A 15,455-nucleotide genomic window follows, 5' to 3' on the forward strand; every position below is an offset into this window, starting at 1 on the left:
GGTGGAATCAAATAATTTGTGTCAAGTCTTTAAAATGAAAAGAAAGTTCAGATAAATATTAAATGTCAGGTCAATGCCAGGTTAAATAGGTGGCTCTTAGGTTTCAACACCAATTTTTTGTAAACACCATCAACATTTTTAAGCATTTTCTGACATTTCACATACTCCATTAATTATTTATAAAAATAATCCGTAGTTGCAGCCCTAGTACTGAATTAACATTACTTAAATATAATTTATCAACCACTGTTAACCTTTATTAATGCTCCTCGTGACCCGTGTTATAAAGTGGGTCATGTGCATAACTTAATAAAGACTTCACAAATACATAAGCATACTAACTAAGTAATAAACAACCGCACAGATACTAATTATTGTAAAGTGTGCAAATAAATGCTAATAGTGGTTAATAAATGCTTAAATATAGTTAAGGTATGATTATTCTGTACTCATTTATAGTCATGGTTAAGGGATGACTCTTATTGTAAAGTAGAAGCATTGATAAAGGTGAAGAATGCTTAATTAAAGATTATTTAGTGCTACTTTACATATTTGTAAAGTGCCACTTAAGGGAAGCAAATGTACAACTTTACAGACACAAAAAAAGGAAAGACGTCCGTTAACAGTTACTGACATCAACAGTAGCTTTACTAGTATATGAATGACTAACTTCATGAACCTGAGTGACATTAATAGATGTTGTTTTGAAACATTAATGAACTCCTAGTATGTGCTTATATGAAGTAAAGTGTGAGCACTTAACTAAATACAGACAGAAGCTCACAGTTGTAACAAAGCAAACATAAAAACAGATGCTAATAGATGCTGAATGTCATGACAGATGGAAAATAAAAGCATCTAACATGTATTCTCCTCCCGGCAGAATATTTCCGATCTCATCTGCTCGCCTTTTCATCAAACCTCGACGACCACAACCCTGATGTCGCAGAGTGGAGGCTGGACGTGAGCCGAGTCATCAAGAACTCTCTGATCCAGGTAAAGCTCTCCCTTACCCTCCCTTACCCTCTCTCTCTGGGGTCCTTTCATGGAAACCGTTGCTTTACTGTGGTAAATACTGTCAGTGCTTGACTGGACCTCAGAGTGCATCATGACCTCCCTCCAGAGGCCTCCAGACATAAATCAGACTTTTATGATGATAGATGACGAGGCAAGCGGGAGAAGGGGGGGGGGGGGGGGGAGAGAAAAGTATAGTTCCGGTTAATTGCACTGGCCTGAGCCACAGTCTGTGAGTTCAGGGCCATACAGTCCAATAAATGTCAGAATGTGTCTAATATGTGTTCCACACTCATCTAAAGCTGACCTGCTCATAATTCCAACCCACACAGGACACGCCAGGTAAACGTATAACCAATAACTTCCTCTTTTTTTTCCTTTTTTTTTTTTTTTTTTTTAACGACATCTTTAGTACGTCAACACTTTTCCAACCCCCGCCACGCAGCAGTCTGCGCCTCTTTGATCTGCCAAACCAAAAATATAAAGCCGAGAGTATACGCCCACCTCCTTGTCGCTTCTGTTGTTTGTTATTGTCATCGTTTTCTCGTGACAATCCTTGCCTTGGAAAAAAGAAGAAGGGGGAAACTTTTAGATGTAAATCTGATAAATCTGATACGCGAAGACATTTGCAGGATTCAAGACAACAAAGCCACACAAGAGCGGGGGGGGGAGGAGGAGGGAAAAAAAAAGAACCAGTTGAAATATTCAGTTAATGACATCCTCTGTGTTTATCTTTTAATCCTTACAAAGTAGAACAGCAACATACGGTGTTTGCATCCAAATCTGCTGCATGATGCTACAAGAAATGTTGAAGTAATACTCACAGCTGTCATTTTGACACATAAAAAAAGCCTCTATGATATACTGTATATATATATATATATATATATAACTGAAATATTGCAGCCAAACTAGCGTATACTCTATTATGAAAGGCTTGTTTTTTTAGCCACAGGGCAGGTGTGACTTACCTCTAATTATAATAGTTCACATGATAAATAAAGTCTAAGCTAAGCAAGGCAGTTTTATGTATAAAGCACTTTCCATACGATTCAAGGTGCGGACAGAGACAATAAAACACAGAGACAAAAATAAAAAAAAAAAATACAATCTGGAATAACAAGTTGGTAAAGATAGCATAAAATTAAAGTGTAAGATTTAGAAGAGTACAAAATGAAAGAGAGCAAAAGTGTCCATCTTAAAAAATGTCATTACAATGAATAATACAAATACAAAAGTAATGAAATAGATCAAATGAGGGGTTGTAGGATTCTTTATTTAAAAGCACTAGAATATAATACAACGTTTTCCATCAAGCTGTAGAAATGGCAAAGAAGAAACTGTTCCTGGTGCTTTCATGTGCGATGATAACATTTGTGTTGTCGTGAAATACTAGGGAAAACTACCGGAGTATGAGAAATGAAAGATAGCACAAAAACATGTATTTTGTCCTATAAGTATAACAACTCTTAGCTTTTGTTTATTGCATTATGGCAAATGGTTTACACAGGAAGTGTGGTCAGCTGCTTAATGTGAGGAAACTCTGCTTCTCTTTTGTTTTTAGGTGGAATTGAGACGTCTCACTTCTCTATCAATGACAAATCTTTCTACTCCTGGGACAAACATTTATTATCACAAAGTGGCAGCGGCAGTAAACATTTAATTAGTGGACTTCAAGTGATGACATTCACGAGATTTCTTGAACGCATCTCGTTAGCTGCTCCCTGCTTTACTTTTAGTTTAGAATATTCATTCTATATTGAGCATTTTTGCTGGAAATGTTCAGCATCTTCTTTACATCGTTTGTGCTTCAGCACATGTCAATGTTCTAGTTCCTAACCCAGCTGGGACCCGAGGATTGGGTTTATTTCAAGCTCCTTTTAACATTCCCTTCCTTTTGTTCCCCTCCAGGCTACAAGCATCAGAGAGGATCAGCTTCTGGTCACCGTCCTCCCGGGTTTACCCACCGCTGCCGAGTTTTTCCTGCTGCCTGACAAACAGTTAACGGAGGGGAAGCCAGAGAAGAGCTCTGCTCATTTAGATCAGGTACAGGAACAACAGCTGCTGCTTTGTCTGCTAATGTGAGCGTGTGACATTTGTTTCCTTTTGGACAACATATGTGTAGGTGGAGGATTTTCACCTCGTTATCGTCGCTCTCATTTTAACCATGGCAGCGTTTCTTTGTTTTGTTTTTTTTGTGGCATCTTCTTTTTTATAGCACTAAAGCTTGAGCAGTAATTGCTCCCAGGAAACTTCCTCCTTCCTCCAGCAGATGTCAGCATTGATCCACTGAAGAATTTTCTAGGTTTCTTTGTTTTTGTCTTTTTTTTTCCATGAGGCTAATTCTAGAACACGCCTGAGGAACCTCTGCGATAGACTCATCAATAAGACCTGACAAGTATTAACAAGTTATCAGGGGGAATGACTTTTTAAACTCGCGAAAGTCCCATACCTAGTGTGAGGTACTGTCTGTGTGTGTGTGTGGGGGGGTGGGGGGATGGGGGGGCCGGAAAAAAAAATTCCAGACGAAGAAGTTGTCACGGCCGATCAGCTCACTAAATCATCAGCGTACCAAGATGGAACGAATTAGCTCGGAACCTCAAATAATAGATAATGTCTGATAATAATGTTGGATCTACCGCCCGTGGGAAGATATGCAGCGGAGTGTAGAGTGAGAAAGAGAGAGACAGAGAGACAGAGAGAGGCAGGAAATCAAGCTTGATCGCCTCGAAAGACCCTCTCACCCACAAGCCAGTAATAAATCTTAATTCAAGGTTGACATCTTAGAAGTGCAGAGCGCGCTCTACTTGTTAGGATGTATAATAGATTTATTGACCCTGGTATACGTTAGGAAAAAAGTAATTAGTCCTAGCATGGTTTAAAATGAGACTCCTTGTACAAACGAAGGCTTGAAGGACGACAGAAATGACTCTGATCGCTATTAATTTATAAATGAAGCTGTGCAGATGAATGAGGCCTCTGTACGGCGACACGCACATTTAATCTGCCGAGAGAAAACTGAGGCCTTTTGTTTGGTTTTTACAATCCAGCTGCACATATGCATGTTTGATGTGTGCAGATTAAAACAGGATCACTTTCATTTTTTGATTGTGTATTAAGGATTAAAGCATGAGTCTGTGTAGGGGAAATAGACTTAGAGCGACTGAGATTGGATCTTGGATTATTTTTTTTATAGTTTACCTTCAGGTCAGAGTAATCTGTCTGATTTATATCAAAGTTAGATGTTCCCGGTGCACAGAGTCAGTCTGGAAAGCAGAAATCAAGTGAGACTAAATTGAATGTATTATGCATCAGCGTAAAAAAACAAACAAACACCGACCCATAGACAAAGAGTCTGGTTAAGGAAGGGATTTTTTTGTGGGGCCATGGTTACTTTCAAAATCAAGAACTGCAATAAAAATCGCCAAACCGTCGGCCACTGATTGGTCAGAGTGCCGTCACAGCAAGAGACACAAGCTTCAAGCCGAACAATGGCGTACTGTAGATCAGTTAAAAAGACTTAACAATCCTAAAAACGTGGGGTTAATCTCCAACAATTACCAGGGAAATCGGAAAGTCGGAAAAGGCTGTCTAACAGAGATATAAAGCAGCAAACACAACGTGAAGATATTAGACTGGTCCTTTCAAAATGTGCCTGGGACCTCACAGTCCTAAACTACAGGTCAACAACACCAAGTTGGTCACTAGCCAGTCAACTAAATAGATTAAGATGAGTAAATATTGGCAGACCAATATGCCAAGCTAAAGATATCATTACACCCTGGCAGACGCTTCTTCACTCTGGAGGGAGATGTCAGTTTGTTGAGCCTTGTATCTCCAGATTCTTGAAAAATGTCTATCCTCATGAAACCAAAGGACTGCACCCAGTTCAATCTGGAGAGACAGTGAACATTTACCTATGTATTTATCTTTTAGCGGGACCAGGTTTTAGGACTGAGCCCCATATTTGTGCTGACAATATAGGTCCCAAGCAGGTTTGTCTGTGGTTTCCATGGTGGCCTCACCCATGTTTTCCCACTTCAAGCCCATGATCACTTAGCTCTCAGTGCTAAGTGAGCATTCCGGGCTACAAGTGGCTCGTTCTTGAAGTTTCAGTAATTACTTAGTAGTAGTTATCAGACACGAAAACGTGAAAAAGAATATAAATGTTCAGGTGTGTCAGTGTGGATTGACTCTGATTTAAAAGTGATGAGTCACTGCTAATTTAGTTTCTCCTGCGACACAGGACTCCTAATGTCAGCTCACTGAAGCGAGTCCAGAGGGAGAACGTGTCCAACTTGAATGCACCTTTTTGTTGTCATCTATCTTTATATACAGTCTGTGAACCATGACTGAATGAATGAATGAATAATAATGTTGTTGTGTCTGCTGCAGGCAGCAGTTTGCAAACACTGGTTTCACCTAAAGTTACCATCTCGTGATCTCTTGATTTATCCTGCAGCTGATCGGAGGCGTCCCTAGACTCTAAATCATCTGTGTCAATTTATATCTTTTTATTCAACTATGTACTTGTCTCTGTTTTTTTCTTTGGTCCACCCTGAGAATTTTTGCATCATTCACACACTGACAAAGCAGACAGCTGATGTTTCAGCCTCAATTATTTCTTCAGTCAGATAAATTGGACAATCATACGCAGGGATTGATCAGGACTCTGAAATGTCACTTAACAAATGACGAACGACAAACGGCGTCAAAAGCAAAGGCGGATGAGACAGTCTGAGTTTATGTGCCGTAATCTTGTTGTTGATCATTTTCAGCAGTTGTATTTTTGTTTTTGTGTTTTTTCATCTCAACAGCTGTCTGAGGTTTTACTGAGTGCCTTGAATCAGAACCTCGTCCAGTTCACGTTGCGGCCCGGAGTCCAAGTCACTGTATATGCAGCTCACCTCTCAGCAGGTAAACAGTTACCATTGCTTGTGTTTCCAGAAATCTACACAGAGAGACCTCTGTACATTGTTTATTTTGCAAGTGGGAAAGAAAATAGAAAGTATTTTTTTGCTGCATTCACACCAAATGCAGGTTTTCGCATTGTGCTGCATCATTCGTGCCATTTTTGTTGTGGGATCATCGGTGTCATCAGCCAGCCGGCCCGAGCTCGAGCCACCAGCATCATCGACTTATTTGCTGATCCTTTGCCGCGCTCTCTCCTTTTTCTTTTTGTTCCAGTACGTATAGCAACCTGTGTCGTGGAGTTCCGGGTGCCCACGTACAGAAATTATCATTTTCTCGTTGGGTGTGAATGCAGCATAAGAATGCCACAGCCTTAAATCAAATCTTCAGCAGCCATGAAAGATTGAATCCTAACTCAGATCTCAATACACACTGCATGGTGCTGGACAACAAATCCAGTGACACATGTTGTACAGGGTTCACACACTGGTTAGAAAATGCTCCAGTAAGAAGTTTAACATGGAATTTGAATCCCTTACATTTTGATTCAAAATATTTTATGGTTATTTGAAACTTGAAGCATGTGTAAAGACGTACTTGGCGTGAAACTTTGCAGATCACAGCACAAACTCTCGAGCTGCCGCAAGAATTCTCTTGTCAGACACCCGGCACACTGGTGTCTGACAACATCTTCATCACAGCCTCCCTCTTCCTCACTCTTCCGCTTCCACAACACAATCAGTGACAGTAATGAATGGTTACTTGCAGTAACTCAGTGAGTTCGGTCTGCTTATTCTGTGCATAATGCTTGTGTAACTGGATCCACTGACGTGTGACACTGACACGTTTGGAGATTGTTGAAATGATCTGTAAATTTCAGCTCACACAGATCAGTTATGTCTAAACATGCAGGAGCAACAATCAATGCACAGACAGTTTTTTAAGCATCAATATTAATGTAAGAGCAGCGGCACCCTGACATTTAGTTCCTTTGTTTATCATTAATTCCAAAAAAAAAAACTAAAATAATGTATTTTTTCAGATTAATCCACAATTTCTTTGCGTATGTACTTTTCAAATTCAAGATTCAAGATTCTTTATTGTTATTATGCAGGCATAACAAAATTTCCTCTCGAGACTCTCAGCACACATTGAAATGTCCTAAATAAAATAAAAGCACTTGTAGAAAAAAAGAAAATAAAAAATAGATGGGTGGGGCTTTTATTGTCGGTCAAACACGAGACCCTAATGAGGACAGAGAACTGCTTTCATTGGAAATCTGGGATAGTGGAGAACTTTGTCTAGAGCAGTGAGAGCTGCGAGAACATTGAAGTATTTAACTACAGTAAATCACTGGCAGCAGCTTTCATTACAAAACTTCAAATCAAAGCTACAGTTGCATTTTAAGGTATGGGTTTAGACCAAGGGTGTCAAACTCATTTTAGTTCCGGGGCCAATTTGATCTCAAGTGGGCCAACCCAGTAAAATAATTTTTTTTTTTTACAAAACATATTATGAACAACCTGAAATTTCGTGTGAAAATTAGTTTACCATTTACACACATGCATTACAATTTACAGATCACAGTGCATACAATATTTAGCCACAGGTATCTGGAACTGAAAAATATAGCATGTCACAAATTCATCCTGCGGGCCGTAATGGACACTCCGGTGGGCCGGTTCTGGCCCATGGGCCGTATGTTTGACACCCCTGGTTTAGACCATACTGACTTATACGTGCTGTGCGTTGTTTCTGAAATTGAGGAGATTATAGTGCATGTTTCTGGTATGTGGTCTTCTCACAAAAATAACACACAGCCATTTTCAGTTTGTTAGCTGTTTTCTGACCTGCACCAAAACCCATAGAGAAAATCCAAACAAAGGATTTCAGAAATGACATATTTGGACTTACTGATGGACACAGCAGTGGAACAATATTATCTGCTGCGTGCTGTGGTGTAGAATCGCTAATTTTCTCGATGGACTTTGGTGAGGGAGAGTGAGCGGTTCACAAAGGTCAGTGCTCAGGTTCAGAAACCTGCTAAAGATGCTTATAAGTTAAAAAGTACGTAAAATGTTTTATCTCTAATCAAATCGATCGTCCTTGTCACTACATGATTCGACGCACGGCTGTTTGGATTGTGCAGTTTTTAGCCCTCCTGTCTCTGTTTGCAGCACCCCTAGTGGACACCAGCGAGAACCACAGCGGCTCTGCCATGCTGATGCTGCTGTCGGTGGTCGTCGTGGGTTTAGCCGTGTTTGTCATCTACAAATTCAAGAGGTAAAGTGTTCATGAAATGTCACGTCTGTTCTACAGAGACGTCGCGCCGTACGTGACAGCGAGCTCGTGAAAGGCGTCGCAAGCGTCCTGACAGCTCTGTAAACAAAAGTGGCAGAGGATTCTGATAGCTGTCTGTCAAATGTTCTCCCCTGAGACACACACACGCTCAGCGGGGATACTATGGAGATTGGTTTGTCAGGTCATTCTATGAAGGAAATGCCAGTCAAACCTTCAGTCTGATATCAATATGACGTCCTTTGAACAAAGCCACTTGACCTTTCTGAAATGTTAAAATATGTCTCCTCACCAAGGTGCAGTTTCAAAAGAACAAGGCACAAAGGGCCGTGAAGATTTACTGACAAGATGAGACGTCATAAAAAAAAACCTGCGGCTAATTTCAGATGGAGTGTGACTGAAAAGAGGAAGTGGAGAGTTTTAGCCCAAAACGTGGACGATTTGAAAACTGAAAATGAAATTCAGGACGCAAAAATTATAAAACTGGTTCAAACAGTCAGAAAACGGTTGTCAAACAAGAGGTATCACAAATGTCATGCTCAGGCAAAGGTCTGAAAACATGAAAAAGGACATGAAGAGATAAGATGAACTGGCAAAGGTGAGCTGTGAGGCTCATGGTGAGGTGAGTAAATAAACACAGCTGGCGCTAATGAGGCGGTGTGGTGGGAAAACACAGAAAGTGGAGTAATCCGACATAAGAGAGAATGTAATGCCTGCCCCACATTAGAGGATGATTGGGCAGATTTCAGTCTCTATCTGGCTCTTCCGACAATCGTCTTCCCCCGTTTCAGATCATAAGTATTAAACGTGTGATATTTATGACTGAACAGCGATGGGGGCGTGACCAGAACCCCACAATAACCAATTGGAGCGAGTTGACCGGGAAACAGATGTTCTCAGCCATGACTTCATCCACAGTTTTTGTGTTTCTCAGCACAAAACATCAGCAACAGATATTAAATAACGACACTGGCAGTCCGCCTCCGTGTCTTTATATTTATAATCTGAAGACACATTAACAATATTGAGTTTCTGTGAGATTCCATATCCCTGTGTCTTGGCTGAAACGTCTCGCCTTTGCTCTCTCAAGATTAAAACATTGAAAATCAATGACAAAGTTCACTACGTCTGTGGTCTCCCATGTTATTAAAATCAAGTCAGATTTAAAAATCCTCGAGTGTGGGGCAGGTTTAAGTTACCTAAATCAAACAGGTAATGATCATAAATGGTAAAAAAAAAACAATGGAAACTGTTTTTCAGTGCAAATTCTTCACCTATTAACTGTCCAGCATGCAACATTTAAGAAGCTCCATTGGTATCCATTTAATATATTAAATATAAATATAAATAAGTATATAATCGCTTTAAAATAAAAACAATTTAGTTTATGCAGCTTTAGAATGAGCCTTGTCTATGATGTCACCAGTTTCTATTGCAGCTCAAATCCAATCAGCCAGAGTGGGTTTTGTATTTTAAAGTGTGTGTAAAGCATTACATTAATCTCCAACATTGTATTCTCTACAAATACTAACAAACAGTGATGTTCACCTGCTTTGGTCCTCACTAAAGAGTGTATACGTGTGTGTGTGTGTGTGTGTGTGTGTGTGTGTGTGCGCTCGGCTCCTCCAGTGGACACGCCCCCCAGCTAGGGATGCGTACCGGGTTACTGTACACCTGCCCTTAAAAAAACAATTTTTTTTACATGCATACACGCTTGACTGCATCATCATAGGTTACAGAGAACTTCAGCCGTCATCTCTCTGGGCTCTGTTTTAGTTAGGCTCTCCTGTCTTTTATCCCTTTGCCTCACTGTAAATCTTTTCTCAAGGAAGATCCCAGGCCTCAACGTCTATGCGCAGATGCAGAATGAAAAAGAGCAAGAAATGATGAGTCCAGCCAATCCAACAGAGACCACGCCCAGCTCACAGCGGGACCTGGTGCATTCTTTGGAGATTCTGGACACAGAGTTCAACTCGCGGCCCATCGGTAAACGCCTACACTGGTTCCGACTGTGGTATCGGTGGCATTCCATTTCTCCATTGTTCATTTCATACCGATGTGTTCAAGTGTGTTTGTGTCCATGAGACTCATCCTGTGCTTTGTTGTGTTTCTCAGAGCTGGTCCGGTCAGGGGCTGAACCAGAGCTAAACAAAAAATAAGCACAACGGAAAGTACGCTTACTTCTAATTAGTGCAATTTTCCTCCGTAATGTTGCTCTTTAATCGCCTGAGAATACAGATGAGTGACTCCAACACACACTCAGACCAACCTCGGTGCACACCATCATACAGTATTCATGTCTACGGATGGGACAGGAATACTACATTTAATTATATTAAGAAATATAAAAATATAAAAATCAGATCTGCAAAACTTAAGACCAGTTTTAGAGACATTTTAGGAGTTTAAAGTACATATTTTTATCAATATCTTGAACCACAGTTATTTTGTTCTGGGTAATGAAGTATTTATATCGGCCCATTTCATTTCCATATACTGCGACACGTATATTCTCATCTCATGTGTATTCTCATTTCACAGCAATGATCTAACACACTAGCTGTTACCGCTGTTCATGGAAATGCAAAGCAAACTTTTATTACAGGAGTTCTTTGTGTTTACTTGCTTGTGGGTAACACAAAGGAAATGCAACCTAAAAAGAGGAGGAGTTTTAATGCTGATTGGCTTTTGTGAAACGTGTCAACTCGAGCAAATGAAGTGAAAGCTACAGATCACTTCTTAACATGATTTAGAATAAATTTAGGATGTTGACTGTAATCCTATTGTTAATCCTATTGTGTAAAAGATTTGCTTTGGTTTTGGTGTGAACTTTAGGGACAAGAGGCTACTAACACTGCTCCAATTTCTTGGTTTGCGATGGTTTGAGAGGGATCTTATTCTTAAATTTAGTGTGGAAAATGTGATAGATTAGGTTAGTTGTATGAGGACTTACTGTTCTGTATGCCAGTGATTCCCAAACACTAGGTCGGGACCCAGAGATGTGCCGTGGGACAATTGTTTTTGGGTCCCCAAATAAATTAGCAGAAATACCTTTTATTTGAATTGTTTTTAAATAATATGCATACAAAGCATTATTATTATTTGTTTACCAATACAAAATAATATTAGGTTTGATCGATATGGCTGTAAATGATCACAATTTGTGAGCCTTTTTTTAAGTGGGCAGTTTTTATTTTGTCCCATCTGGCAGCTATGTTTCAGGGACAGTTTAGACTTCTTCTCAAAAATGGATTATTTGGTTGATTATGAAAAGTCAGTCAGTTAATCTCACTGTTCGTATTAAGTTAAAAAAGATTTGCATTTATAAAAACACACCTTTCTGCTTCAGTGACTTCTTTATTAGTGGTGCATCTACTGTACTATCACAAGGTAACAGTGGGAGCAATCGTTTAGTTTGTGGACTTTGTAAAAGTGATGAAATTTACGAGGTTTCTTGAATGCATCTTGAAGCTGCCCCTCTAAACTCAACCTGCTGCAGAAGGAATGCAATTCACCAAGGTCTGTGAACGCATGTTTCCACCACCACCTATCACTGTAATAGATTCAACATGGGCCTGCTCAAGAATCAACCTCAGCCTTTCCAGCAGGTTACAACCACTACAGGAACTCTTTAAAGAGGAGGATACAGATATTGAGAACCAGTGGTATCAAGCCAAGAAAGGTTGGCTTGACACGTGTGAAGATGTCCTGGGCAGGAAGAAACCACAACACAAAGAGTGGATCTCCTTTAACACGCTGCTGGAGTTGGAAACAAGGAAACAAAAGAAAGCTGCACTGAACACAAGCCAGACAAGGTCAGAGAAGGCAAAGGCACAGAAAGCATACAAAGCTGCTGACAAGGAAGTTTAAAAGAGCATCAAAATGGACAAAAGAGACCACTTTGAGGCCCTAGCAATACATTCACTGTAATAGCTATAGGAGGATTACGCTTCTACGAAAAAGCCTTTGATTGTATAAACAGAGCCACCTTGTGGAAGATGCTAAGACACTACGGTATACCAGAGAAGTTCATATCCCTAATCTGGAGTCAGACAAGGACATGAAATGTAGGGTAGCCCATGCAGGACAGCTATCAGAGAGCTTTTATGTGAAGACAGGAGTACATCAGGGTACTGTACTGTCTAATTCTTTTCCTCCTCGTTATGACTGGATTATGAGGACATCTACTACAGGAAGGAGCAATGGGATCCAGTGGACGCTTTGGACTCAGCTAGAGGATCTAGATTTTGCCGACGATCTGGCACTCGCACAACCACAAACAGATGCAAGATAAAACAACCTATCTGGACTCAAAATCAGCAAAAAGAAGACGACTCATGTGCCAATAGCACACCAGCCACAAGTGGAGGGGAAGAAGTAAACAAGGCGGAGTCCTTTGTGTACTTGGGAAGTGTGGTAGACTGTCAGGGGGGCACTGATAGGGATGTAACAGCCAGGATAGGGAAAGAAAGAGCAGCCTTCATCATGCTAAAGAACGTCTGGGCTTCCAGAGTGATACGCATAGCCACCAAACTTCGGATCTTCCACTCTAATGTCAAATGAGAACAACAAAAGCAACACAGCACCGGATACAAACCTTCGTAAACACCTGTCTGAGAAGAATATTTAAAATCAAGTGGTCAGACAAGATCAGCAACCTTGAGCTGTGGGACAGAGCAGGACATAACACACTTGGAAGCCCGATCATCAAGAGGAAATGGTTCTGGATAGGGCACACACTTGGGAAGCCGCCATCCAGTATTACACACCAGGCCCTGACCTGGAATCCACAGGGCAGACGAAACAGAGGAATGCCTGAAAACAGCTGGAGAAGGGACACAGAAAAGGAGATGAGGAGTACAAGCAACAACTGGCACGACCTAAGAAGAAGGCCCAGAGACGAGTCCGACGGAGGAATATCATCGGTGGGCCTGACTACCTAACTGAATGCATCTTGTTAGCTGGTACTGTTAACTCAACACGCTGTACACCCTGCATTGCTGTCACTAGTTCTCATGCACTGGAGTTCAGAATCTCTGAATATGCGAGGAATAATTCTCATCAATATTCATACTGTCCATCCCCAGTGTAAAGTGAGCTCCTTTCCTAACTTGAGAACAGACTTCCTACCTTTGTTGGAAACTACTTAGGTCTTTTTATCCACACGGGTAATTACACCATTGTCACATAATCAACATCCGAAGGTGGACCTGTAATTAAACGCTTGTGTTAGTGTGAAGCTTCCACTTCTTTTAATTCAAGGTTTTTCTGTGTGCACTGGCTTTCATTAAGTCACATCTGGGAATATGCATTCATTTGTTATTTATATGTTAACATCTCATTACACTTCAGTTCATAACAAACTGTAACTTTGAATTCTTCCTGAATTTCCTCCTCCTCCTGTCTGTCAGACCTTTTTATTTGCAATGCATGATGGTCTGTCCTGCTTGAACCATCCCTCTTGGAGCTCTGTTGTATATATGTGTATATATGTATATATATATATATATATATATATATATATATATATATATCTTTAATTTCAGAATGTTGTCTTTTTTTACTCTGACACCTCTCTCTCTCCTGTGTTTTCCCTCAGGATGTATGAAACCTCATTTACATGTGAAATTCTCCACAGAACTCCCCACGTATGTTGTCTGAACTCTGAACTGGATGTGACCACTCCAGCTGCATCATGGATTTATCATTTTATTTTTGATTATTGGGTTTTTTTCTCTAACTTTTTTTTTTTTATTTAACCATCTGGGACACAAAGGTTTTGAGCTTTATACGTACCTGTGCATGTTGGACCCTGCTGACACAAACTGTGCTCTGTTCAAACCAGAAAAAAACTGTCTACAGGTTTTTATTTTATATATACATATATATATATATACATATACTGTATATATGTGTGTATATGTATATATATATATAAACATTTATTTTAACATTACACATAAAACACATAAAATGCCAATTATTTATACAAGTTGGATACGAGCTCGTGAGAGAGCGGCAGCATGAACCAGCGAGGAGGGGAAAATGTCTGATTGTGCTTATAGACTGTGTCTGAGACTGGTTTGCTGTTCTTTGAAGCCGACAGCAGTAGTTTATTATTTATTCATACACAATACACTTTAATGAAATATGAACAACGCATTTATTTTGTAAATCATGAATGTCTATGTTAGAAATGTGAGTATTTTAATTACAAATGTCATACTAAACAAATGCTATTATCAAATGTGAATAGGGTACTTTATATAGCTTTTGCTCCTCTGTCCCTTGGAAAACTAATTTATGGCACAATATACATTTTCTACTGAAAACCCCCCGATGATATTCATTTATTTATATTATTTTAACAGTCAAGGTTCTATTCATGATACATACCAGATTGTAAATTCTATTGTGCTTCAGAAAACGGAGACCACGTGATGGAAAATAATCACAGCACCTTTAATCCACAACTGTTCCCCAAATATCAACAGACTGTGAAACTTTGAGAGACTGGAGGACTGTCCCGCAAAGACCAACGTCCCTCCTCCGCGCAGAGCTCCATTTATCACGGCAAACATTTAAGGTGGAAGGAGATACGGTCAACTTTGCGAGAGAATCCAAAGAGCACAGCAGCGAGACACACAGAGACAGAGGGAGGTTAGGAGAGATGGAAGAGTGGTTTGGGGGGGACATGTCATCTTAAGAGTGTTGTATCAGATGGAATAAGAAGAGGTGCACTTGTTGAATACTTAATGTGGCCAGTCAATCTGAAGGGTAGTGACACATTTGGGCTAATGTCTCGGCGCACTCTGGAGCAGCAGCCGTCGCCTTCATCCCAGCTCATTATGCGGTGCTGGTGGAGCAGGAGAACTAGAGCGCAGATGCTAGCGGGCTACACAGATGGTTCATTTGTTCAGCGGACTGTCAAAGCCCTGTGCTACTCTGTGTGCAAGATGAGAAGGATGAACATTTGAGGATTGGATGCCTTTCTGAGGGTTTTCTTTGTCTTTAGAGTAGCATTTGTCTGATAATCTATAATAATCTGAATCTTTGTCTAACCTGGCTACATCTCATGATTGAGTCTGGAAAGGGTGGAGTCACCTCCTACTGTCATGAACAGTGAACCTAGATGGAAATACCCATTGACCAGGGATCCAGATGAAACATGTCAACAAACATGCTTGTTATAGTTTTCTAGCAGCGATGGTTATCTAGTGATGGTTGCTAAC

The 15,455-nt window shown here is 40.3% G+C and overlaps 1 protein-coding gene across 1 annotated transcript in view; it reads left to right on the forward strand.

Moving 5' to 3' along the window:
* Positions 1-13,651, forward strand: part of LOC131466731 (VPS10 domain-containing receptor SorCS1) — a 194,779-nt gene extending 181,128 nt beyond the window's left edge. Inside the window, exons 22-27 of the mRNA XM_058640166.1 lie at positions 884-996; positions 2,926-3,060; positions 5,832-5,931; positions 8,103-8,208; positions 10,052-10,209; positions 10,339-13,651. Coding sequence (XP_058496149.1) covers positions 884-996; positions 2,926-3,060; positions 5,832-5,931; positions 8,103-8,208; positions 10,052-10,209; positions 10,339-10,382 — 656 coding nt within the window. The 3' untranslated portion in view covers positions 10,383-13,651. The remainder of the gene's footprint in view (positions 1-883; positions 997-2,925; positions 3,061-5,831; positions 5,932-8,102; positions 8,209-10,051; positions 10,210-10,338) is intronic.
* Positions 13,652-15,455: the final 1,804 nt, after the last annotated feature.

Source organism: Solea solea, chromosome 10 (genome assembly GCF_958295425.1).
Source record: "Solea solea chromosome 10, fSolSol10.1, whole genome shotgun sequence".
NCBI lineage: Eukaryota > Metazoa > Chordata > Actinopteri > Pleuronectiformes > Soleidae > Solea > Solea solea.